At 37.8% G+C, this 24,763-nt stretch overlaps 1 protein-coding gene across 1 annotated transcript in view; it reads left to right on the top strand.

Annotated features, from left to right (window-relative positions):
• The first annotated feature begins 794 nt into the window (after positions 1-794).
• The window catches only part of LOC124171884 (omega-amidase NIT2), a 50,174-nt gene continuing 26,205 nt past the window's right edge, over positions 795-24,763 (top strand). The window contains exons 1-5 of the mRNA XM_046551268.1: positions 795-906; positions 1,144-1,228; positions 1,442-1,588; positions 9,725-9,909; positions 23,024-23,192. Coding sequence (XP_046407224.1) covers positions 1,144-1,228; positions 1,442-1,588; positions 9,725-9,909; positions 23,024-23,192 — 586 coding nt within the window. The 5' untranslated portion in view covers positions 795-906. The remainder of the gene's footprint in view (positions 907-1,143; positions 1,229-1,441; positions 1,589-9,724; positions 9,910-23,023; positions 23,193-24,763) is intronic.

The raw sequence follows: 24,763 nt of genomic DNA on the forward strand, positions 1-24,763 counted from the left end.
CGTGATGATTTTAATTTAATGTACCTGTAAATACTAATAAATTAATTTATTAGTATTTACAAGTGTATTCCCCATATTTTCCATGATTTTATTATTACAGTATTTAAAATAAAATAAACAACAGAAATAAAAGAAACATAAAAATACATTAATATACAGATTTCTATAAGAAAAATAAGAATGATTTCGTCTTCTTCGTCCTTCTCTGCATCGGGAAAGCAATTAATAATATATAGGCAATACCTTGCAACGTAGCCGAACGGAGCAACTACGCTAACCTTGCGCACAACTTGCACATCCTAGAAATACCCATGCGGCACCTTGTGGCTGCTATTCGAAACTAACAATAAGTTTCAAACGTATTTGCCGCCAAGAATTTAATATTTTCCCGACATGATCCACGGGGAATGTATACAGGAGACTCGATTCCATCAAATGTAAGGATTATTTCTGTCGCCACTTTGTTCGCATTTTAATCGGCTTTGAAAAATGTCCGTAGCGCGTTGATGAGTGTAATGCGATCCATTTTTTTTTCAATATTTTGCAGTATAGTCTTTTCAGTTGCGAGGATTAGCATTTAAAAGCTATGAATGTGATAAATCACAGAATCATGTATGTGAATTTCAGTTACACCCCTAATTATACCAATTATACCTTTTTTCCCCGTGATACTCGGATGAATTTCTCCATCAGCGACACTAGTGGCGACTTTTGTAAACCTATTTTAATGCGCCGTGATGGACAGCACTTTTAGAGGATTTAACGTGTTGGAGATGCTCTTCCTTTATATTCGTGACCAACCAGTTGCGCTTTATTTACCGTCTCTCGTGTTTTCCAATGCCTCGTCGGTTCGCCTGAAAATCAGTCAGTTCTTCATAAACATGCCATGAATCTCTACCTGATATTGTATGTTACCATTATTCGTTTATAGTTTTTAATGCATTGATTTATGGCAAATATCTCATAATTTTTAGTTATAGCTCTTATTTTGTCGCCTCACTTATGTTTTGTTTACGTTTTGCTAACAAGTGGACCGCCTGATTAGATGGCACTTTCGTATTTAGAAAACTTCATTTAAGAATGATGAAGTGATAGATGAGTGAAGCGGTTAGCAGCGTTGTTTATCATGTCTGTGTATTTCAGATGGTCGTAAATGTTATCTTGCGAAGGCTTTCCCCCATATCGTCTAGATCTCTATTCAGTAGCTGGGCCAGTATGGAGAAACTGTGTAAGCGTGCTTCAGTTTTTAAGATTTTAAATAGGTTTAGTGTAATTATTTTATTGTGTTGACCATCATTTGTGATGGAATTCGAAGTTTTGGTCAGGAGTAACTCCCTCTAATAAGTTTGTCGTTCCATTCGTTTATGTTTAATATGCGTCTAAGTGGTGTATGGTTAACGTCGATTTCAAATTAAATAGCTATGCTTCATTTTGTCTATAGCGCTGCGCTTGGGAGTTGTCCAGAGTATCGCTAGGGAGGACAAGAATGAAAACCTGAAAGTGGCTAAGGAGAAGATTGAAGAGCTTGTAAGAAAAAATTGTGATATCATCGTGCTGCCTGAATGTTTTAACTCGCCTTACGGCACAGGTAAATATTTTTGCTTCTGTTGATGCCAGGAGGGCTCCCTCTAATTTATTGTAGCTTGAACCTTAATTAGTAAAATGAGCTGCTGGCTCCATCTAATGCTAGGGGTATTATCATAAGTGGAAAGGATTGATTTATCTCTTGTATTTCCTTTGTGATCCGCCGAGCGAAATCGTCCTCAAATTGCCTCCCGAATTCATTCCTCACGTGTTGCATTGTTTACCTGCAGCTATTTGGCTTTCCTGTTTGCTTTATTTCATCGTATAGCTGGTGAAAATATTTCAGAATGTACGTTTATGGCGTATGATATTTTACTGGAAGAAAGGATAAGGAAATAAAAACCTTAAAAGGTTATTATCTTACTCTATTTGTCCCTTAATGTTTTACTAATTATTCTTTAGCCTAAATTTTGGCTGTGGATCTTGCGTGTATCTACTTCAAAGAACTAAACCAGGCAGAGAATGTAAGTATTTTCGAAGCTACTTACTATGATCCTTTCAAGTCATTTATTCTTTTAAGAAAGTAACCTCAGAGTCTAAGGGTTAGGGAGTTGGAGCTAGAGTTCATAACCATCCCATCCATCACAAACCAACATAAGAATTGGCCCTAGCATCACAAAAAGTTTAATAATCAACAATTTTTAGATGGCTCTCCAGTTTCTTTGCCTTACTTCTTGGCGCACTAAATGATGTGTGTAGCAAATGCTATCACTTATATCCTATCAAGTGTTGCTTTTTTACTGTCGGAACATAGGGTATGAGGTCCAATTCTGTGCTTTCCTAGTTGATCTTTCTGGTTTGCCAGTGCGAGACAGTAGCTTTACTATGCATATCTGTGAGGATCTAATGCATACACCTGTGAATAAATTATGGTGATTTTATTTTCCTAACTGAGGAGTGTTGAATGGTTCTGATAAGCCATTGCTTCCCTGTAAGGTGATAAAAATGTTTAAGATAAGGAGGGGTCACTTTTTTCTTGAACTGATTGGAGTGATGGAGTAATAGTGTGTGCCCATTGCTTCATTTTGTTCGCGAAATAGGGATTTCCTCACTTTTTGTTGACTTTTCCTTTTTGACTTTCATTCTATACCTTGCCGTCTAAAATGGGCTGGGGGAGTAACATGATTTCCTTCAGTGATTTGGTTATGAGTTTGTTTGCTATTTACTTTTTTTGTGGTTCTGAATCACTGCTGCTGCACTCATAGTCAATATGTTAATGGTGTTCAGCATTATCATGTTGTCTTTGGGAGCAAATAAGCTGTTCTTGCAGCAAGCTTTTTAACTAATTTTACTGCCATTCTAACCTTGTTGGTAGTTTCACAGCCTTCTCTGAGAAGTTTATAATTCATTCACTTTCATTGAATGAAATGGGTTGATTAATAAAATAAGAATGCCTTAAGGTGGGCAGTTGTAAGAGAGATATGGGAGATTACTTGAAAAAGTATAGGCTCCCATGTGACAACTCAAGAATGTGGAATATTCTGTAGATTTATGTCATGCTTCCTATTCTCCATTAGATGAGGATTAAATCTTGCTCTAAGTTAGATGAAATGAAGCAGAAAAGGGAGCTTTGATTAAAAAGAAATATTCACGCGGGAAAATAAAACTTGAAGCTTTCGAAGTAGTGACTTCTTCCTCAGCCTGAGACGGAATGGGGAGTAAAGGAGTGCGTTGGACAAGGGAAAAGGGGGAGAGGTGTATGGGGAGGGGGTTAGGATGAGATTTCGGGGGAGGAGGGCATTTAAGTTTGGGGAGGAAAGAGGCTGGGGGTGGAGAGAAGGAGGAGTGCAGGCTTTACATCTGGGACGGTTGCATGGTGAGGGTGGGGTAGTGGTGACCGACTGAGATTTTTGAACAGGGCGGGTGGCTGGTACTTAGATTAGGTGGTCTCTTATAAGTGATCCGTGGAGTAGAAGGGAAAATCTGGGAGGTGGATTTATGTTTGGAGAGAATGGGGTACAAGTCCTTCAGGATATCCTGTAGGGCATGAGCGCAATCTTTTCATGCTTATGTATTTATTCTCTTACTCATCCATCTTCACCTGTTGCATCATTTTCTTTGAGGTATTTTCTGTTCCTACTGTCCACCTCTCTCATGACGATTGTCTTCATTGGGCCATCATGCTTCAAGAAATGCCAAATAAGGTTGTTCCATACTCTACTTAAGGTTCGTTCATCTGTTCTACCACTTTTTGAAAGCCTCCACCCTTGATTTGTAGGCTGCTATTGTTGTCCATGCCTCAGTTCCATGGAGAAGCATGCTCAAGCTCTGATAAATTGTTTTGTTCTTTCTGTTTCTATTTCCAACTGTAAGTAAATCGTTTTTGTAGAATACTGTCATTACTTAAGGTATTCTACTGATAATTTCTTTCTTGCCTCTCCCATCGCTTGTTATTCTGCTTGCCAATTGACACAATTCATCCACCTCTTCCACTTTTTGTTTCCCTATTTTAATGATAGTCGGACATCTTCTCTTCTGCTGCTTTCTGATTTTTTAGTTTTCTTTATGCTTATTTTCAGATGATATTTACCCATTACCCTACTCATTGTATCAGAATCTTCGTCAAATCCATATCTGTCACTGCTATGACAGCTATGTCATCAGCAAATTTTAGTATGCTAATTTTTTATCCATGAATATGACACCTTATTCACTCTTGTGGCCTTTTCTTTGATTTTATATCACGGCTACTTGGTTTTTATATAAACTGTAGATGATCCTTCTGTCATTGTAAAGCATTCCAATTTCTCTCAAGTTTCTTTCAAGATTTTAGCACATTCAATGCTGGACCGATTTTCATGGAAGTCGTCAGAATCAGCCGATAAAATTTTTTTTTCCTTCATTTGTGTTTAGTACAGTTCCTAATGCATGATTTTAGTAATTTTTTATAATTTTTTCAAAAATTATACCACCACATCAATTGATGTGCTAAGTTTTTCAATATCGCCGGGCTTAAAAAATGAGCATGATGACTATATTTCAGGATAAGTACAGATGTTCACGAAGCTTGCAGTAAAGCTATTTGCGCTGGGTTTTTGTCATTGGTGTTGGGGATTATCATAAGAAAAAAAAGGACATTGACTGTACTATGGGGCCCCACTTCTATGAGTAATGAAATCCACGTATGACGATGCATCCCGGATCAAATGAAATGAAGTATTTTCAGTAAGCATAACCTATACTGGACTAACAATAAAATGAGGTTTTTTTATGCACGAGAATGAATTGATTTCGACAGCTGCTACCTCGATTTACAGGTATTCTTGTATTATGTACATATTTCACAAAATCTAATCCGAGCATTTGGAATTATTCAAAGGAAACAAATGACGTACGAGCTTCAATTTTATGTACTGACATAATGAAAGCCTTCCTCTCCTAACCACCATTGACTCAACTATACATAGATTCTGCCGAGTGTAATGCTCTGTTTCAATAATATGGTGAAAGTGCTACACAATAGGCCTAATCTTGAAAATGGGTTCCTTAGATGTTCCAACCACCGGATTTCTGCTGAAATTCAGAACATGTCTCACTATCATGTCCCCAGTTCCATGGCATGATACGAGAGAAATAATGATGCCTAAATTTTGCATCAGTACTCCAGTTGTCGGCTAGCTGGTGTGGACAAATAATCCCCATGGGGAAGATAAGTCCCAGGAAAACTTTGAACTCCCCTGCTCATAGGGTTTTTTCAGTCCATCATACAAGCTCTTGCAGAGGGACCTTTAAGAAAGGGTTCCTCCGCAAATATGTTTGTTTCCTTGACAACTTACTGAAAAAAACTACCCGTAAATAGGAGATCAAAATAATTTTGCGGCCTGTCCCACATCCAAAAGGGATATTTTGAGGGTCCACCAGATTATCAACCCACACAATACTGCTTGGTTGAGAGGGTGTTGAAGGTCGGGGTAGGGCAAGGGAGAAGGAGTTGGGAGGGTGGAGGGAGGGGAGGAAGAAGCAAAGGTGGAGGTTGTGGTTTAGGGTGGAATACTGGAACCACTGGCTCCAGAAAAAGGGCTCAAAGACAGATTTGCAAAAACCATTGTCTCCCTCGTAGATGGGTCCCTTACGTTTTCCTCTACCTCATCCTCAGCCCGCTCTCTACATCCAGTTTTCCCTCATTTGCTGAATTGAGGAAAGAAAAAAATGTCCTCAGAGTCTATCTCTGTCACCATATTGGTCTCATTTTCAAAAGGAAGCCTCACTGAAGTGTAAAGAATGTTACTGCAGCGAAGAGAGAAAGTGCATTTATTTTTTAGAAGAAAAAGTGTTGAGATCCTAAAAAAATATGTGTTTATTAAAAAGTCCTAGAATTCCAAGAAACCTAAAAATTTTTACTCCCCTAATATTAAATCGAAGAAAATTATGACTATATTTCAATGATAGCTAGCAACACATATCAACAATGCATGGCAGCGGTACTATTATATAATGTTTGACGGTTAGTGAATGCCTGCCATAGGAAACCTATGCCACACATCTTTAAAGTGGCTTGTTAAATACTATGCACGCGTAGATAGACAAAAATGGGCAGATATTATGACTACTGAATAATTTACGACATCGAAAGTCAGATCACACGCGGAGGTCATGGTAAAGTTAACATTTACGTTTGCATATTTTTCATTAACAGGCATGCAGATGAAATCTTCATTATGAATTATTCTTTTGATGCAACACCTACTTATATATTTATTAACTTTTTTGGCACTTTTTTGTGAATCACTGTAAATATGAAGGCAGTCAACTAGTTAAAATAATAAATATAATATTTTGACAAAGTTGGAATGAAAATTTACTGCCTCCCTTGCCATGTGCTATGGAGAATTTTTTCTGTCCCTGAGGTCTCAATGACAATTTTTTTGTAGAAAAATAAAGTATCCTAACATGTTAACATAGGCAGCAAAATAAAATTAATACTTATAGGGCTCAAAAAATTAAGAGCTATCCTTATTCTTAGTTCTTTAAGTTCTACAAATAAAATAAGCAATAGACAAAGTACTAAAAACATAGAATATACTATGCAACTTTATGGTTTAAAAATGTGTATTTAACATAATTTGGCGTGAAAAAAATGAAAAAGATGAAATGTTACATATAAACTACAATATTATAAGTATCTCATTCATTAATATTGCTAAAAAATAATGACACATACTGATTTGGAATGCAAAATATGGATGAAAAATAGAGGGAGGTTTTCACGTCATAACTTCCGTTCAACCGGTGCTATTTAAAAACAGCGCACACGGTTTGAAAGAGGGAAGCTTGCTGAAGGCCATGCATACGGTTGAAAGACTCGGGAGTGGATATTAGTTGCGCACGGAGGCGGAGAAGTGGGCTCCCTTCCCAACCGGCAGAGCACGTCAATTGGCATGCTCCACGCTGAATGTGTTAAGCTCATGTAATCAACTTTTAAATAGCCATCCAGTCAGTGTCAGTGCAATAACACCGAACAGTGTAGATGTTGGTAATTTGATAAGGATGTGCGAGTACTTGAAAATTCAAGTCGAGTCGAGTAGTTTTGGTTACGGAGCTGTCGAGGTTTGAAGGTACAAAAATCTGCCGACACGGAGGGCTATCATGAAACTCATGTAATAATATCGTTTTTAAAATTGATAAGCCATTCTATTGCCTGGGCTTGGGAGTTTCAGCTTGCTGTATACGTATGTAGCAGTCAACCATTATAGCAGTTGATGACGTAGGCGCTGAATACCTTTTCATCAGCGGCGGCAGCCGACCGTCTTCTGACCCGGCAGCGCAGTCGAGGTAATCTGAGTGGACCGCTGCATTGCTCAAACTTTCTTATGCGACATATTTATATCTTACCCTATTTTCTTTACTCAAACCTTGAGATAATATGCAAAAATTGTTAAGATTTCTATTAAAAAATACATAATTTTTAGATTTTAGCAGACAACACCGGTTTTTCCCGTGTTTGATAACATAAATGGTGCCATCTTTATTAGAAAAGCTCTGGGGAAAAAAGGAGAGCATTTTCAGTACTTAAACTTATACTGCAAGTAGTTTTTTTTAGTAAACACCTTAGAAATAACATTTTATTAGTGTGTCTTGTTTCCTTTATAAAAATTTATGGTGTTAAAAAGTTAGTATTGACAAATTTTTCCTGAGTTTTTATGGAAAGAATTTGACTGAATGTCTTTTATGACGGAAAAGTTTTTAAAATGGTTTCCTGAAGATATTTTCATGCTGAACATTCTGGTGTTTTTAGTTATTATGACATCTTTGAAAATAGCTTGGGTGATTTGAAATGGAATGACCCTTATTCCTTTGATGTGTTTATTTTCCCTCTTGAACTTAAAAAACAAGAGCTAATAAGGTTCAGTGGCGTAACTAGGACTATGCTTTGGGGGGGGGGGGGATGGGATAGGCTGGGGTGGCGATTCCCCATCCCCGTTGGGGAAAATTTTTGAAAAATAACATGCCTGCATTTCACATCATTTTCCCACTAAAAATTAACTTTAAGCAGATGCAGTTATTAAATTTCAAAACTAGACAATAGTTTGAAATATGTTTTTTATTTCACTGAGGCTTTGGGGGGGATCTATCCCTCTCACCCCCCCCCCCCATAGTTATGCCACTACTGAGGTTTATTACACAAAGTGAGAAATTAAGAAATTTTTTTGTCTATAAAACTAAAGCTACGTTCTATCTTTTGTTCACTTCGTCCACTTAAATTCTAAAAAGATTCAAGATCCACAAATATTGTTGATATCATTTTTAATAACAATTCCCAAGTTCTCCAATCTTGCAATTTTTGCTGGAGTGTATTTGTCCAGCCACACAAGTATGTAGCTAAAGGCAATTATCTGCAGGCAGTAATACTGTAACGTGGACACAAATATCAGCTGACACAAGAATAATCAGCTGTCAAAGAAACAATTGTCACAAAATTACGAGTCATTTTCAATTAAAATGTATTCCAAGTTGAGATATTAAAAAATCAAAATTATTACAGAAAGCAACGATGATAACTAATAATCTCATAAGAAACATTACCGAAACTAAGTACAAAGCTGTGTTTACCTGCCGGCACCAAAAATGATTTATAAGAAATCACTCTCTCAGTCGACTGCTGTGTTCGCTGCGAGAGCCGAGAGGGAAGAGAGCTGGCCGACCGCCGAACAGTGTCAGAGTGGAGGGGAGGATTTTGCAAAGGAGTAGGGGGTATACAGCAATGTCCAAGTTAGCGGCATCGGTATAAAACTCCCGGTAGGCGCCCATGTTGACTGGAACCTCTGGAAAACGTCTCGTCATCCAAGCCGGGGTTGGGGGAGAACAGCGTACTGCTGGGTTTCCTCTCCTCTATCTCCTGGGTTGGAGACGTAGCCAAGTGGTGTGATAGCTGGTTGAGGCAAGCCATTGGAATTCAAGGAGGGGAAAGACATAGTAAGATGAGGTATTGGAGGGAGAGACAGTTATGATAGGACAAAGTGGAGTACTTATCACTCCAAACTGCATTCTTATGCCTCAGCACCCACTTCCCCTAGATTGCCAGGTGTAGGTATTCCTCCAACGTACTAGCTATATAAGTCTTGATATCCGGGTGGGCTGGGTCGGAGGGCAGCGTCGAAGGGCATCGTTCAAAGGACAGAGTTTGGAGACAAGAGTCTCCGAGCCTTTGAGTCGAAGGGCCTTTGGCAAAAATCCTTTGCGCAAAAAACCTTGGAGCGATAAGTCCTTAGCAGTAGAAGTTCTGCGGATTAGTTTGGAGGAAGTTAGGAGGAATTTCTAGGGGGGTACCAGAAATTTTAGAGGGGGGTACACTAAAAAAATGCCACATTCTACTAATTCTGACTATTACCAGCGACATTCCTCATTATCTTTTCCTTTTTACATCATGCAAAGCATTCAGAAAAGAAAGTTTACAAGGGGATTGGAAAATGAGAATATTGGACCGTGCGTTGTGGTATTGCCTGGTCCTGAAATTACCATGCTCAACTCGATACTCGCGAGTAGTTTTCAATTTGACTCGAGGTCAAAAAGTACTACTCGCACATCCCTATAATTTGATATTTAGTACAACTGTGTTTTGTTGATGTACAAATATTTGTACTTATGCTTACAGTTAGTTATAATTGAGTACCGTTAATTTGATTGCTCACTCTTCCCTCAGATTACTTTCCAAAGTATGCTGAAGAAATTCCGGATGGGGAGACTAGCCAATTCCTAAAGGAAATGGCCTCTGAGAATAAAATCCATTTGGTTGGTGGATCTATCCCAGAAAGAGAAGGACAGGATTTATTCAACACTTCTACAGTGTGGAATCCTGATGGTGAACTTATCTGTCGCCATAGGAAGGTGAGAAAATTTCCTGAGTACTTCTAATTTCCATTCAAATTTAATGCGAGAATCTTTTCCATATCCATCTATGCATGTAAATATGAGTGGCATATAAGCGACATTAAGAAGTAGTGTTTTGTAATGTTTCCTTTGATTCACTCTACCCACATCCTGTATTTTTTCATATTCATGAACATTCAGAAGGTAACGGTTTTTATGGAAAATTATTTTTTATTATAATTTTTTCACCGAATGTGTGGTCTTGCTTATCAATCCTCATTGCTTTGGTGAAATCATAGATAATTTTTATACATTCATAGAATTTTGGTTTATGGGCTTATCCTAATCATCTTCAATAGTTTCCCATGTCCAGCTAATTTGAAGATGCTGTCATGCAATGTACTCCTCCCTTAATGTGCTTAATAAATCACTTAGTAATGTTCCTCAGAAACTTATTGTTTCAACCCAGGGTTCCGACTAGTATGAAGTCATTATCAAGGTGACCAAATGGTTCACTGCGAGCCCCTTTTATGCTCAGTGAGGATTAGAGGAGGAAGGGGAAGGAGTGAAGAGGCGAGGAGTGCAGGACTGATCCAAAATGAGAGGGGTTGGGGGGCAGCATTATAAAGGAATTGCATCACGGGGGGCGGGGGGCAAGGGGAGAAAGGTAAGGTGGGGAGGGGTGATTGGGAAGGGAGCATGTCATATGAAACATTTACATTGTTAGTTTTGGAATGCAGTATAATTTCTAAGTTTTCGAGAGAGTCCAGCTTGAGGCCTTTGCATGGGGAGTAAAGAACTTGGTGTGAAATCACTATCGTGGTCTTCTTCTTTTAGATATTTTGCAAATTGGGAAATTACATCATGTGTCATGAAACAGTGCTTATATTCTTTTATTCGGGTGTGATGGCACATCCTGTTTGACCAACATATACAGCTGAGCAATTAGGGGTATGACAACACAGTAAATACACACTACCAGGCGTAACTACGAATATGCTTTGGGGGGGATGGGATGACCTGGAGTGACCCTCCCCCCCTCCCAGATAACAGGGGGTCGGGAAAAAGTTTTTGAAAAATGGCATGCCTGGAAATACATTTTTCATCATTTTGGCGATAAAAATTTAACTTTAAGCAGATGCAGTTATTATAATTCAAAATTAGACAGTTGTAAGTTGCCATGGCCCTCTCGTCGTCGTTGCCTTGGGATTGATAGGGAAAATTGTGCAGAAAAAGAGAAGAACTCATGTCAGAAACAATCACACTTCATTCTTCCCTCATTTGAATACAGTAGACTCTTGATATTATGAAGTTCACGGGAGTAATAACGAAGTTCATATGAACGTTTCTTTTAGGAATCATTGAAAGAAAAAAATTATACTTTGTCAAAATTTCTTGTCTCCTCAATCCCCCACACTTATAATCTTCATTGTAAAGTGTATAAATACGTGATTAAGTTATGCATAAGTCCTTGATATACGAAGAAGATGAGTTCCAAGACCTTGCTCGTAAGCTTATAAGCCTTTACAAGGCATCGAGGAGAGTGGTTATCCTGCAGAATGCAATACTGCATCACAATCGTGCGTTAACTCACGATTGTGATGGACTGAACGTAGCTGGAGCCGAAAAAATTGCTGTCAGCAGGAAGAAATAATGGGTGAAACACTGAACAGTTCCTGACTTCACACCATATTAAATGATATTTTGTTCTGATTATGCCCAAAGAGTGAGTTCCTCAACACCACGTCGTGTTGTATCGGCAAACTCTAAAGGCGCCATATTTGAAATTTCGGTTGCGCTTGAATTTTTTGAATGTTCATATCTCTGAGAGTTAATAAATGCAATGTGCGTAGGAAGAGGACTTACTGTAAGTACAATTTACGAGTGTTAATGAGTGGGTCACCATAATTCTATACCAGGAATGGAGTTTGTTATATGATGTTGCATGCATATTGAAATATCTCATAGGTACTGAAGAAAGAACAAAAATTGAAGCTCTTGGGCACAGTACAAGAAGAGATCTTAAACGTAGATCAATGATGAGAACGTAGCATTGTGTATATCGACCTACATGCTGTTGCTTTTCTGTGGAACTTCGTAATAAAGTTCATTTTGTTACCGCTGGGACCAGGACTGAGGTTTGTAAAAATGAAAATTTCGTAATAGCGTTGCTTTTACTATAGCTTGGATAGGCCTTTTCGTCGGGACCAACGATTTGCTTCATAATAACGAGAACTTTGTAATAATGTGGTTTGTATTAACGAGAGTCTACTGTACACACGTCGACTGCCCAGGGTACTGTCGTCTTCCTCTGGTCAGCGTTTCAGGTATTCGTTCGGGTGCATAGCAGGATCATGTTCTTGAGCAAGATGTCTTACCTTACGTGACCATGCAAGCACTTCCGGTCGCCGAAGGGGTTGGGTGGTGGGGGAACCGAAAGGAAAGGAGTTATCGCTGACTTTGGACGGGAAAGGAAATGAGGCAAGGAAGACGACAGCTGCCTCGTACACAGTGGCTTTTAATATTTTATTTATTTCTCGTGAGGCTTTGGGGGGGGGGGGGGTGATCTATCCCCTAATCCCCTCCATAGTTATGCCACTGCACACAACCAGTATTTAGAGCTTCAAATTTATCTTTGGAATTAAGCAATAACTTACTCAAACAATTTGGATTATAAAAAGGTTGGCAAACTAGTAATTAGGTTGCGGGCCATTATCAATTGTTGCAGGTGTAAAATCTTTTCCACTATAATCTTTTCTAAATCTTTTCCGCTCGCTTTCAGGCTAGTGGTGAACCATTTAGTCACCTTTATAATGACTTCAGTTAACTCCTGATTATACGTAGTCAGGGGGGCCAGAAAATTTGCACTTTGTTATATCGAATTTCTTAGTATCGAACCTTTTTAATAAATCGCGAAAAAATGTTTGCTTTTGCCTCCATTGCCCTTATTTTGTCTTTAGTGACCTTTGTTAATATTTTTTGTGGTTATTTACCCTAGAAATAAAAAAATGCTCTATGATATTGATTTTATATTGTGAAATATCGTTAAAAAATCATATGACCCTAAACACCTGATTCTTTTTAGTTAAATATCAACGATGTTAGTGCTTAAGAAATTCCCGTCCATTTTATGAAATGCAATCAAATAACGAATTGAACATTTTTGCATGCGAATTTAACCTTAGAAATTTGTGGTCAGTAGCGAATAGCAGCTATTATCTATGCATAAGGGAGGTATTTGTTATCAATGCCAACGAAATTTTAATGGCAGCCTGCCTAACCACCATTTATGTCTCCCTCTATTGCTCAGTGACAAGAAAATGAGAAGGGTCTTAGCCTGTTTCCAAAGTAACCTTTGTGGGTTAATATTTGTGTGTAGTTCCTTCTGTATTGTCAGGTGAATGTATTGTGATGGTTGCGGCCGTCCCAACCCTGGCCTTCACCCCCTCAATCACCATCCTCACCCGTTTCCTATCCTCCCCCCCCTTTTTTACCCAAGTATGCAAGGTGGAGTGGATGTGAGTGAGTCCGTGTGAGTGAAGGTCAGCTATGACGAATGCCCAAGGTATCCCCCATTTTTTTTGTGTGTATGCCTGTGCGTCGGAACCCCCTCTTTTCCCTCGGAGGTGTATATAAGCCGAATGCACCGCAAGAAAAAAGAGAATTCTTAATGGTGTTACTGACTGTGCGATATCCAGAAAGTGGTTGTTAAGTTGGTGGTTGCACTAAGAGAAAAGTGAAATTAAAACAGAAGACATAAGGCAGTGAGCGGTGTACAACGAAACCAAGTCGGACGATCAATTCCGGAATCCAAAAGTGGTCGCCATGGCGGTTCCAGGGGTAGACAGGCCGCGCAAATTGCCGTCTCCGAGAAAATAGGAGACCGCACAAAGATAGACGAGCCTGCGTCCAGCCCGAACCACGGCACCAAGGAATGGAGTCATCCGGTGTTCATCCAGGTCACGTAAAGTTATATTGCCCTGACCCCAGTGATACCACCCCTGTGTCCGAGTACTTGTCCCCGTATGCAGCAATACGCCACTGTTAAGGCACCTTGTGCAATTCATCGACGCCTCAGTGATTTTTCTCATTATGCTCAGACTTAGTCAGCAACGGAACTTAAATGTGTAACTGGGACAGACTTTATTACTTCCCAGATATAAAAAGTGTAACGAAGTCTAATAATTGAAATAAGTCCGCTATACATTTTGGCTTTTGTTAGATATTTTTTAAAAGATTGTTTCATGGTAATTTCAAATGCCCATTGCATAAATCATTTATTATTTCATCCATTCATCACTAACCCAATCATTTTCACTCATCAGGTTAAAAATTTCATGTAAGATGTTTCTTATTTTTGAATATATTTGTGGGAATGCTGAATGAAAAGGTCCTTGCATTTCTTTGGGTATTCCTATGAAACCTATTTATCTACCTTCACCTGCCGCCGAGTCGTCACGTGCCTTACTACAATTTGGATCTCTTCACCGCGAAACAAGCTGCGAACGGGAATCCCCCGCATTTATTGTAATGCTAAATTAAATCTTTCGGTAAATCGTCCTGACTGGCAACTTAAGGAGGTTTATCATTTATGGGTGGTTTTCGCGGTTTTCATCCGGGCAACCGAGGTTGAACCATTACAGTATAATCATTTCAATTAATTATTTTCATTGTGATCATAAATTACGTAGGATATTTTTTCTTCCGGCAAATATTTGAAGTAAATTCTCTTCGGGCCCTCCGTCTGGCTGCTGTGCTCCATCATCTTTGCGGATGTAAAAATGGGAGACTTTATTTGTCATCAAAGCTATTGATGCCGGGAGTGAGGTGCCATGTTTATATAGTGAGTCTCTCTTCTTTCATGCTGACAGGAGCAAGGTTGCTACCAGAGTAAAGCTGGAGAAGCGTCTTCCATTATTGGGTAAATTAAGAGAGAAACGTAATTGTCCACATCCATTTTTATCCTGCAACACACGTTTTATCATTTATCAAGATTCCCAAAAATGATACCCCGAAACGTGTACCATAACCTCATATAGTTTTTGTGTTTCTTTCTCCATCATATGGAAAATTATGCAAAGTATCATTAATATAGAGAAAAGATTTTCCTTATGGTAGCACAAAAAATTAGTTGAGCCATAATCATAAATAAATAGTACATAGAGTGGAAAGGTCGAGGCAAGTAACTTCATTCAATTGATAATTCTGCAGAGAAGAGAAAGAGACAATTTTATAAGCATGGCACCTCCTACCTAGTAGGTATGATCGGCCATGATGAATATGGAAAAGTCTTCAATTGAAACGTCGGCAGAGAGGTAGATGGAGCATCTTACCCACACAGAAAGAAGACCTGAGAGGAATTTAATTTGATCATTAATTAGTTTTTTTCTCCCTTCCGTGCTAATATTTATTTCAGGTTATGGCACCCCTATTTCTAGCGCTAAAACAAAAAAAATATTTTTTCTATATCAATGTTATTCGTATTTCCAGCCAACTACCGGGCAAAAGAAGAATCACTGATCCGGGTATACTTTTGCGCACGGCTCATTCAGAATAAGTTCTTCTGGGTGAAGTAGTGTCGTTTGGTTACAATGGAGAATATTCCGATGACTTTTTCTCCAAGAAAAGGGAAATGTAACAAGAATTGCTGTGTGCCACAGTGCTCCTCCAAGGCCTATAGGGACACCGTTGTTTCATTCCACGAATTTACAAAGCCAGGCTATATTTTCTGTCGCAGGAATGATTGGGGTGTGATGGAGAAGGTCGATCGACAGAATTTGAAATTGAAAATCGGGATTGAAATTCGGGAAAAAGGTAACGAAGAATATGCTGGTGTGTTCTTTGCACTTTGTAAAGAATGATTATATATTACCGGGTACGTATACATGTTTCTATTTCACTTTTTTTCTCTTAATTTGTTTCAACGTGGCTGAGACCACGTTGTGAAGTCGATGCAAATGTCAACCTCCTTGTAGTTTTCTATGTTTTAATATGTTCTTTCTCATTAGATTTACCAGCAAGACATCGATGTTTGAAGAGGAATGCTGTACCGTCTATGAATTTGCCAGTCTCTGCTGTAGAAAAATCTCCTGTTGGAGTACACGGACGGCATGGATGACAAGAAGAGCCAATTAAGGTAGGTATTTCAAAAGAATGTATTGTTTAATCTTTTAGTCTCCAGCCGTATATTAAAAATCAAAATTCGTTGATTAATAACCATAGTTAAGACTGAAAATAATGCGAACATAGTTGGGCCAACTGCCTTCATAACTGGGTAGTAACCTGGAAGTGGTTATTGGCTGTTTTTGTTAAAGACTGCTGAACAGGCTTTCTTTCTCATATTTACTGATTGTGGTAGTATATTGGGACACTACATAAGTTGTGTTTTTATTCAATGAATTGTGGAATGGAAATGCAGTCCAATTGGCTTACAGCTGTTTAAAAACATTGCCTAACAATAAAAGTGCATACATCATGCAAAAGGTTGCATTATATCAACGCGGTGTGATGCAGCTATTGAAAAAAAGTATATGGATTTGAAATCTTGCAGTCCAACTCTATATTAAAATATTTTAGGTTTACAACTAGAGGTATGTAATTTAAATTAATATGGGAACAGTCAATCTTGAGATATTGTGCGATTAGCACTAGAGAAATGGTTAGAAAAGTAACAACTTATGGTATTTATGGTTAATCAAAAATACAGTTTCCACTAATGCCATACAATTAGTTGTTTATCTGTTGACTAAATTTCTATGGCATCAACTTATCAGATTAAAAAAATGTTTTCAACCAAAGTAGCCTCCTCTTATAATTTGGATAAAGATCTGTTTCCATATTACTGTAGAAAAGTAAATCTTTGGTTATTCTTTGGCCCATCTTATCTCAGTACATATTATCAAATTTAGTTCTGAAAGAGGGTTAGTATTTCATGTGTCTCACAGTAACCAACTCAGTTCTACTCACAAATGACGATCATTGAAAGCTTTCATTAATTTTATGGAATTTATACTTAAAAGTCTCTAATGTGTCATTTACCTTAAACAATAAGGAAGGGGAACAGGAAAATATTTGTTTTTGGCCTCATCGTTTTAGTTGTCTCAATTGCCCTAATTCATACAGATGTGGAAAGAGTTTCACTGAGGACATTGGTCATTCACCATTCCTCTATGAGGGATCATTTCTGTGTTATTGCTTTTTACCAATGCCAAGTACTGTTTTGAATCATTAAAATCTGGTTATTTTTTATTTAGATCCAAAGTGGAGGGTTGATGGAGGCAGTTGCTGAGTGTGATGAGGCCGACATCCACCAGATTCTTGCAAGCCCCATTGATGAGCCCACTAGAGATTCTTTGATGGAGACTCAAGAGGTTGCAGCTGCTGAGGCCCTCATATCCCTTGGAAATGGAGAGGTTAGGGGTGTACAATGTAGTATTGGCACTCAATGTGTGAAGGAGACAAGGGATTTTGGGTGCCAGGTAACTTGTGGTGACTTTCACTCGACGGTGGCTGACACGATCGTCAGTGAAAGGAACCTCTACACGATGACTGGCCTCGATTCCTTTCTGCATTTGGCCACTTTAGTTACTTTGTTTTCGGAACTTTAGCCTGACAACATGAGGTACTTTTTAAACAACAAGTGCAAAATTATTTTAACGCTTATGAAAATGAAGCTAAACCTATCCTTTGCTGTGCTTGCAATCTTTTTTGGTTGCACAGCCACCACCTGCAAAAACATTTTTGCAGGAACTGTGATGGTCCTTGCAGACTGCTTGAGGCCAGCTTTGGAGTGGCCCTCCAAAGAGGAGGTCTTAAAGCGAATGCCAAAGTGCTTCGATAAGTTTAGAAGGGTATGGGTTGTGTTACATTGCACAGAGGTGAGGATGTGCACTGGTGTGATAAGCTTCCTGAGTGAGGCTTATGGAGGTAGAGCCTTAGACAAAAAAATATTTGAGGAAAGTGGATTGGTTAATTTGTTATTGTTATTTGTTATTAAAGTGATGAGGTGATGGTGGATAAAGGATATCTCATAAAATCCATTTGTGAGGCACATGGAAATAATGTCATCCATCCACCTTATCTGAGGAAGGCAAAGCAATTCACTAAGGCTGACATGCTAGCTACTTCAGACATTGTAAAGGCCAGGGTTCACGTGGAACGTGTTATCGAGAGGGTTAAAAAGATTTAAAATCCTGTCAGATACTGTCCCAACAACTTTGCTCCCACATATTGATCAAATCATGTTAATAGCATGCTCATTAACTAATTTATCATCTCCTGTGTTGGCTGATGATAAATTTTTGTTAAGTAATAACTTTAAGTAATAAAGGAGTGTATATGTAATGTAATTTTTAATATCTAAGGGTCAGATTCACCAAGAGCAGGATCTCTTAAGACGAAATATTGCTGAAGTTACACTTTGCCATGCAGTGCCCAACCGGAGCTCCATTTACTGCTAAAGTCTACTATATTGATTAATACACATCAGCAAATAAAGTTGATCAATAAATGAGAGCAAAGTTGTTGGGATAGTACGTTAGGATTTCTCGATAAAGGTGCTAGTACCTTTGGGGCTGGCTAAAGATTTAAATTATTTGTAATTAAATAATTCCAACAGAGAGTAAATAATCATTTGTATTATATTGCTATTTTGAATCTTTTTATCGTCTCGATCACACATTCCATGTAAACTCTGGCCTTCGCAATGTCCGAAGTGGCTAGTGCATAATGCTTTGTAATGCTAGGACATATTTTACATATTGCATCGCAGTATATTACAATTTTTTTTCATTCCATGGCTTCATCATGTACTTGTACCACATTCTTCCATATCAAGTGTAATTTTATTTGTTTTTTTGCATTGTTTTGCCTTTCTTAAAAAGGGGGATGAATGACATTAGTTCCATGGTGTGACTCGGCTGTTATTGAAGTCTAAATCTAGTTTGAACATGTAAATCATCCCAGATATGACTACAACTGTGAGAAATTACACCACTTGGACATATGTATTTTACTTATTGTATTGCACTGTATTATATTTTTTTATTCCATGGTTTCATAATGTACTTAAACCACATTCTTCTACATCAAGTGTACCATGGATGATAATTTTGTCAATGCTAATCATGTCATTTCTGTATTATCTTTGTATACATCTCCCATTTGATGTCTCTGACTTTTTTGGAAAACATATATTGACTGATATGAAATTTGATATCTTGTTTCATTAAACTCCTTCAAGACCCAAGTTGCTTGCTGTCCATGTCACCAAGGTTAACTCTTTCGCGTGTTAGAATGTATTTCTTATGTTCTCCTTGTAGCTTACTGTGAATGACCTCTTTTCATTTCCATACTCCTTTTGAGGGAAGAAGGTACGTATTCCATGTAGGAACAATGGGCATACATAAAATATATGCATTTCTTTTTTTTGCACATTTTTCTGAGAAACAGTTGCCATTGTGGAGAAACATTGGTCTAATCTTTAGGGGTCTAATTGGTTGTAGCTGGAGGGGCTGCTAGTATCTCACTGGTCTGGGGAGGGGGGGGCTAAATCTGCCTATGAGTTAGTATGTGGTCGTATTGCTGTCATCTATGATGAATTGATGATTTCATACAAGTAGTTCTGTACTTTATTACAGTGGGCCCAATTTTAATCCTTTAAGTATTTACATGTATAATTGCAGTCACATATGACCAGTGAATTGTTTAGGTAATACCTATCTAACTAATTATCTTACGGCTTGATTATAGTTTTTGATCGAAGCTGTAACTCCATTATATATATTTTTTTTTTAATTCGAGGCATAGTATAGAGAATTGATGGATATGTACCAGAGAAAGAGGTCAGTGTAGCCCAAAGTGGTCATGATCTATAATTAAAACAGCTCCTTCTTATGGTAAACATGCCATTGCCCTGACCTGGTTAAGGTTTTCTCCATTCAGTTATATCCCAACAGTAACAATTTTCATGTAAATTTAATTTATTTTCAAATTAGTAAGAGGCTTGAAACTTCTCCTTTAAGACTGCTTATTTCTTAAATGTCTTTTCTTCCTTCAAATTAGCTTTCTTCTGCCTTAATTGTATTGGTACTCTTGCCACCGACTTGATGAACACTGCCACGTCCATAAGTTAGTTGTAAAAAATTGGCATTTTTTGCATTACTATTTATGAATGCTAAAGGTTAAATTAACGTAGCATAAAATGATTAACCACTCACAGCTACTAATGTAACTGGGTTGTCTATGAATGGATTCAACTTATTCCAAAACAATATAATTTATTATTCAAATGTATCATAATCTGCACTAAAAGCCACAACTTCAAAATATGAACTCCATAGTTTACATTTCAATTGTGAGTTTTACATGGGATAGACTTTTTATTCCTATCCAAAAAGTAGGAGATGTACACTTTCACTTTCATTTTGTAACCTAAGCCATATGCCTAGTTACAAGTAATTACCAATATCAAACCATGTGGTGATATTGCTGACATCTACGAATTGATAATTTCATACAGCCACTTACTATTGGAACTTTAACCCTTGGTCAGCTTTGGCATTGCAGAGATGAGTGAGTGTTATAATAGCTTAGTATTCTAATCGTTTAATAGGGGATTATTTATTCAACAATATATTTTCAGAACTGGAGGATGAGCATTATATTAACGGAGAAAACCTTAATGGGCGAGGCATTGGCATCTGGGTACATATGGGGTCAAGAGAAAGGAGGGTAACATTAGTCCAGAGTGGGCATGATCAAGTATTGAAACAACTCCCCTCTTGTATGTTGGAAATTTAATAGAGGAGAGATCAAGAGTGATATCGTAAACTGCAAGCAAGAAATTATCCCAAAAAAAATAATTAGTAATTCAATATGCATAAATATTTACACAATCTTTCATTACATTTCATGTTTTTTACAATTTCAATAAGTACATATTCCAAAGTATAAAATTCGACAAAAGGATCACAACAGCAGCTAGAATGAATAACTCAAATTAGAAATGAGAAGGAATCAGGTCACTTTGAAACGCCTTGGTAGTGAATTAAATTCATTCTTATATGCCATGCTCAAACATCATTATTAAGTCTTAATTGAAAATTGTTGCCCTAGGTCTTTTGAAACAGTTGGCCTTACCAATGAAAGTTTTTGTAACTTACAAAGAAAGTGTGCAATAATAGGGTGGAAATTGCTGTCAATGAAATATCGTTGAAGGAAAGTGCATTTTAAAAGTGGGTTTGGTGATCACAGTGGGACTTCACCAAAGAATTAAAAATTATAGCTCATGTTCTTCAAACAAGTGGCCTTACCAAGGAGCTGCTTCAAACAAACGGACTCATTAGCCTAACGACTGATGAGAAAATTGAGATCTCTAAGTTTCATAGATCATGCAAAGCTGGGCAGTCAGCCACTGACTATTGGAACTTTAACCCTTGCTCAGCTTTGGCATTACAGAAGTGAGTAAACGATGAAAAAAATTCTTCCACGGCAGTCAGTCACCTATTATCTTACAGTTCCATTTCTTCTTCCCCGAAATGAGAGCATTAAATGAGTAATACAAATTTTAGAACAATATCGATGATGAAGTCTTATACATTCATATGATAAGACCAAAATGAGGGGACTAGCATAAATGGGCAATAATTAATATAATAAGGTAACTAGGAAACTATTTATGCCCTAATGTGTAACTTTGTCATAAAGGTCATTAAGCATATCTGAAATCCCAAACACCTTCTATATTAAGAAATCCAAAGAGGGATAGGATTAACATGAATGAGCAATAATGAAGATGAGGTAACTAGAAATTTATTTCTGCTCATGTAATACGTTCCCTTCAGTGGTGCAGCGAGGGAGGGTTTTGGGTTATAAAACCCCCCCAGAGCTCAGAAAATTTTAAAGATAACACATTTCACTTAATTGGATTAATATTATTTATAGAAAAGTGTAAACTTTAATAAAATATCCCTCAGAAGGCCGTAAAACTCACCATTTTCAACCATTTATCTGAAAATTTTTCGAGGGGAGGGCTCCTGCACCTCCCGCTTACCCTGGCGGGTATTCCACGCCCTCAGACACCACAGTGTTTTGCACCTAAAATCCCCCCTAGCCTTAATTCCTATCTGCACCCCTGTAACAAGGGGGGAGGGCTAAGTGGGGATAATCTCCCAGCAGTAGTGGGGATCCGAAAAAATTACCATTCTATCTAGTGTAAATTGTGCACCCAAGGAGGGAGTATAGCCCACCCCCTCATGGATCCACCACTGTAGGAAGCCATTTCTGTCGATTTCCAGATTTCGTGAGGTTCATCTGTATGGACTATAAAGTAATTATTAAATTAGCATCAAAATAGTATTTAAGGGACTCCTTAATTCTCATATAAGCATGGTTAATGCCTTATAACTTTACATTAATGTATTATGATAATTCGGCATAAGATTCTTTGAATCCCACCCATCCTCCTCCCCTTCGCATTCGTTTGCAGAATTTTGAGACTCTTGCAAGACCAAGAGATAACGAACCTCCTGCAGAAGATCTTTAAGGCCTCAGCATTTGTTCAGTTCAGTTCCTAATAAAAGGATCCAATGTTAGGCTCAGTCTCTGGAAAATATCCTCATTCGTATGAAGTCGAGATATTTTTCTCTCGTGGTGCTCGTGATATTTTCTAATATGTATCTTTATTGCGAGATTCCTGGGCCTCCTCCGACAGTTCTCCATTAGGAAGAAGAGCCGATTTGATGACATCTGCACCATGTATCAATACTTTGCGGACTGTGGGTGGCATGTAAAACCATCCATAATGACTCACAAAATTTTCCACTCTATCCATACAGAACTTTTTAAATTTTCCCAATGCTGGGTTTCTCTCTATCCTTCATTCCCTAATGTACAAAAAATCTGAGCTTTTGGTTGCATCCTCCAAATACCTACCTGCCTTTAAGTTTTACGGTAAGACTTGCAAAATTAGCTCTAGTATTATACAGAGACTTGTTTGTGAGGACTATTCATATATGTATTTATTGTACTTTTTGACTGTGGCAATATAGCTTTTTACTGTTCATACTCATGGTACAGTTAATAAAAAACTACTTGCCTGTCATGATGTTAAAATGTGTTAATTATCTTTCAGATACATCTATTTGACATCAACATTCCTGGTGGCATTCAGTTTCAAGAGTCAAGCACTTTGAAAGCTGGGAACAAGGTCACAACATTTACAGCTCACGACTGGAAATTTGGTATTGGAATATGCTATGATCTTCGATTTGAAGAATTAGCGAGATTATATCGCAATAAAGGTGACTTATAAAATAGAATTAAGTTATATTTGAGTTAGAAAGGTGAATTTGAATGTATTATATATATGTTAGTTAAATGTCAAAACTGTGGCACTTTTATTATTAATATTCTAATATGTCTCCATCAATTCATTTTCGATCTGAAGTTTTATCTTAAAAAATGCACCTGTATTTATGTTTTCTGATTTCCAATAATATCACTTCTGAATCATTGTGGCCTGTCTAATATATCCTCTTCTTCCTGAATTTCTATATTGTTATGCCTCATTTTATAGAAAACCTTGAATACATATTTATGCACAGTATAACCCTGATCTATCGTTTTTCAAGGGAATGGACGAAAAAAACGAAGAATGCATGAAAACAATCAATGCGGGAATATTTGGCTAGGTTGCCATGTTGCAGGAAACGCATGCTTTTGGCGAGTAATTGTGATATTCTTTAACCCATTTATGCCTAGTGTTCCACTTTTGGAACACCTGACGCGACTTTCTAATTTAATGACTATGACTCATTATACACCAATATGCCATGGTTTTTCTTTCTATACCTCTTTATAAAAGTATATTGTATTACATAGTGCAAAGAATTAGTCAGTTTTGCCAACTCATCGCAGCCAGTGTGTTGAGAAATATCGGTATTTTTTTTCAAGGCAGTTTTTCTGAGACCATCTCAAATGTTATATTAATAACTATTTGCCATGATGCCCAAATGTTGTAAATTTTTCCATGCATGTTCAGCAATAGTTAGCCTGTAGTGCTTTAAGAAGAAAATTTTGAAACAAAGTATTTTGTTTTAGTTATAAGCTTTTGTTTAACAGTGTTCCATTTTTGGAACACTAGACAAATCCACTACTATCATGCCTGCATTCAGGCACGCTGAAATATTGACTTTACTTTTAAATCACTTAAGCAATTAGATTTTATGTGACTGAGGGAAACTATGCTATGTCTTGGCTATAATCAGTTTCCATTTCAGTGAAAGAATAAATACATGGATATCTGATCAATTGTGAACAGAGAGATGAAACATTTGAGTCACCCTGTGCACTCTTCCATTTGGGACCAAGCCCCCTGCGTCATATTGACGTCATGAACACTAATCAATGAGCAAAGTGCGGCTACTTGCACCCAATATTCTTCTCCTTTTCTTTTTAGCAGACAGTTTATAGTAAGTGTTCGGGATACACACTTGTCCTGCTCAGAGCGACACGCCGCCCCCTACTCTTGCCATATCGGCCACTAGAGGGCTTTTCCCGAGTAATGCTTATTCCTTTCCCTCTCCGTGTCTGAAGGCCACTAAACACGGTGAATGATCATGCAAGTGATCATGCTGAATGATGATGATTTTTCCATTATACACGGCGAATGAAATCATTCACTGTGTATTACGGAAATATTTGCGAATGAACAGTCATGCGCATGATCATTCATTGAAACTTAGGCCAATTTCTATTTTGCTCGCATGATCCTGTGAATGATCTCGTGATCAGTCAGAATGATCTTTTGCATTATCGTTCACCGTGTATAGCGACCTTAACAATAGGAATTTTAGCCTTTTAGTTGTGCACA

Source organism: Ischnura elegans, chromosome X (genome assembly GCF_921293095.1).
Source record: "Ischnura elegans chromosome X, ioIscEleg1.1, whole genome shotgun sequence".
NCBI lineage: Eukaryota > Metazoa > Arthropoda > Insecta > Odonata > Coenagrionidae > Ischnura > Ischnura elegans.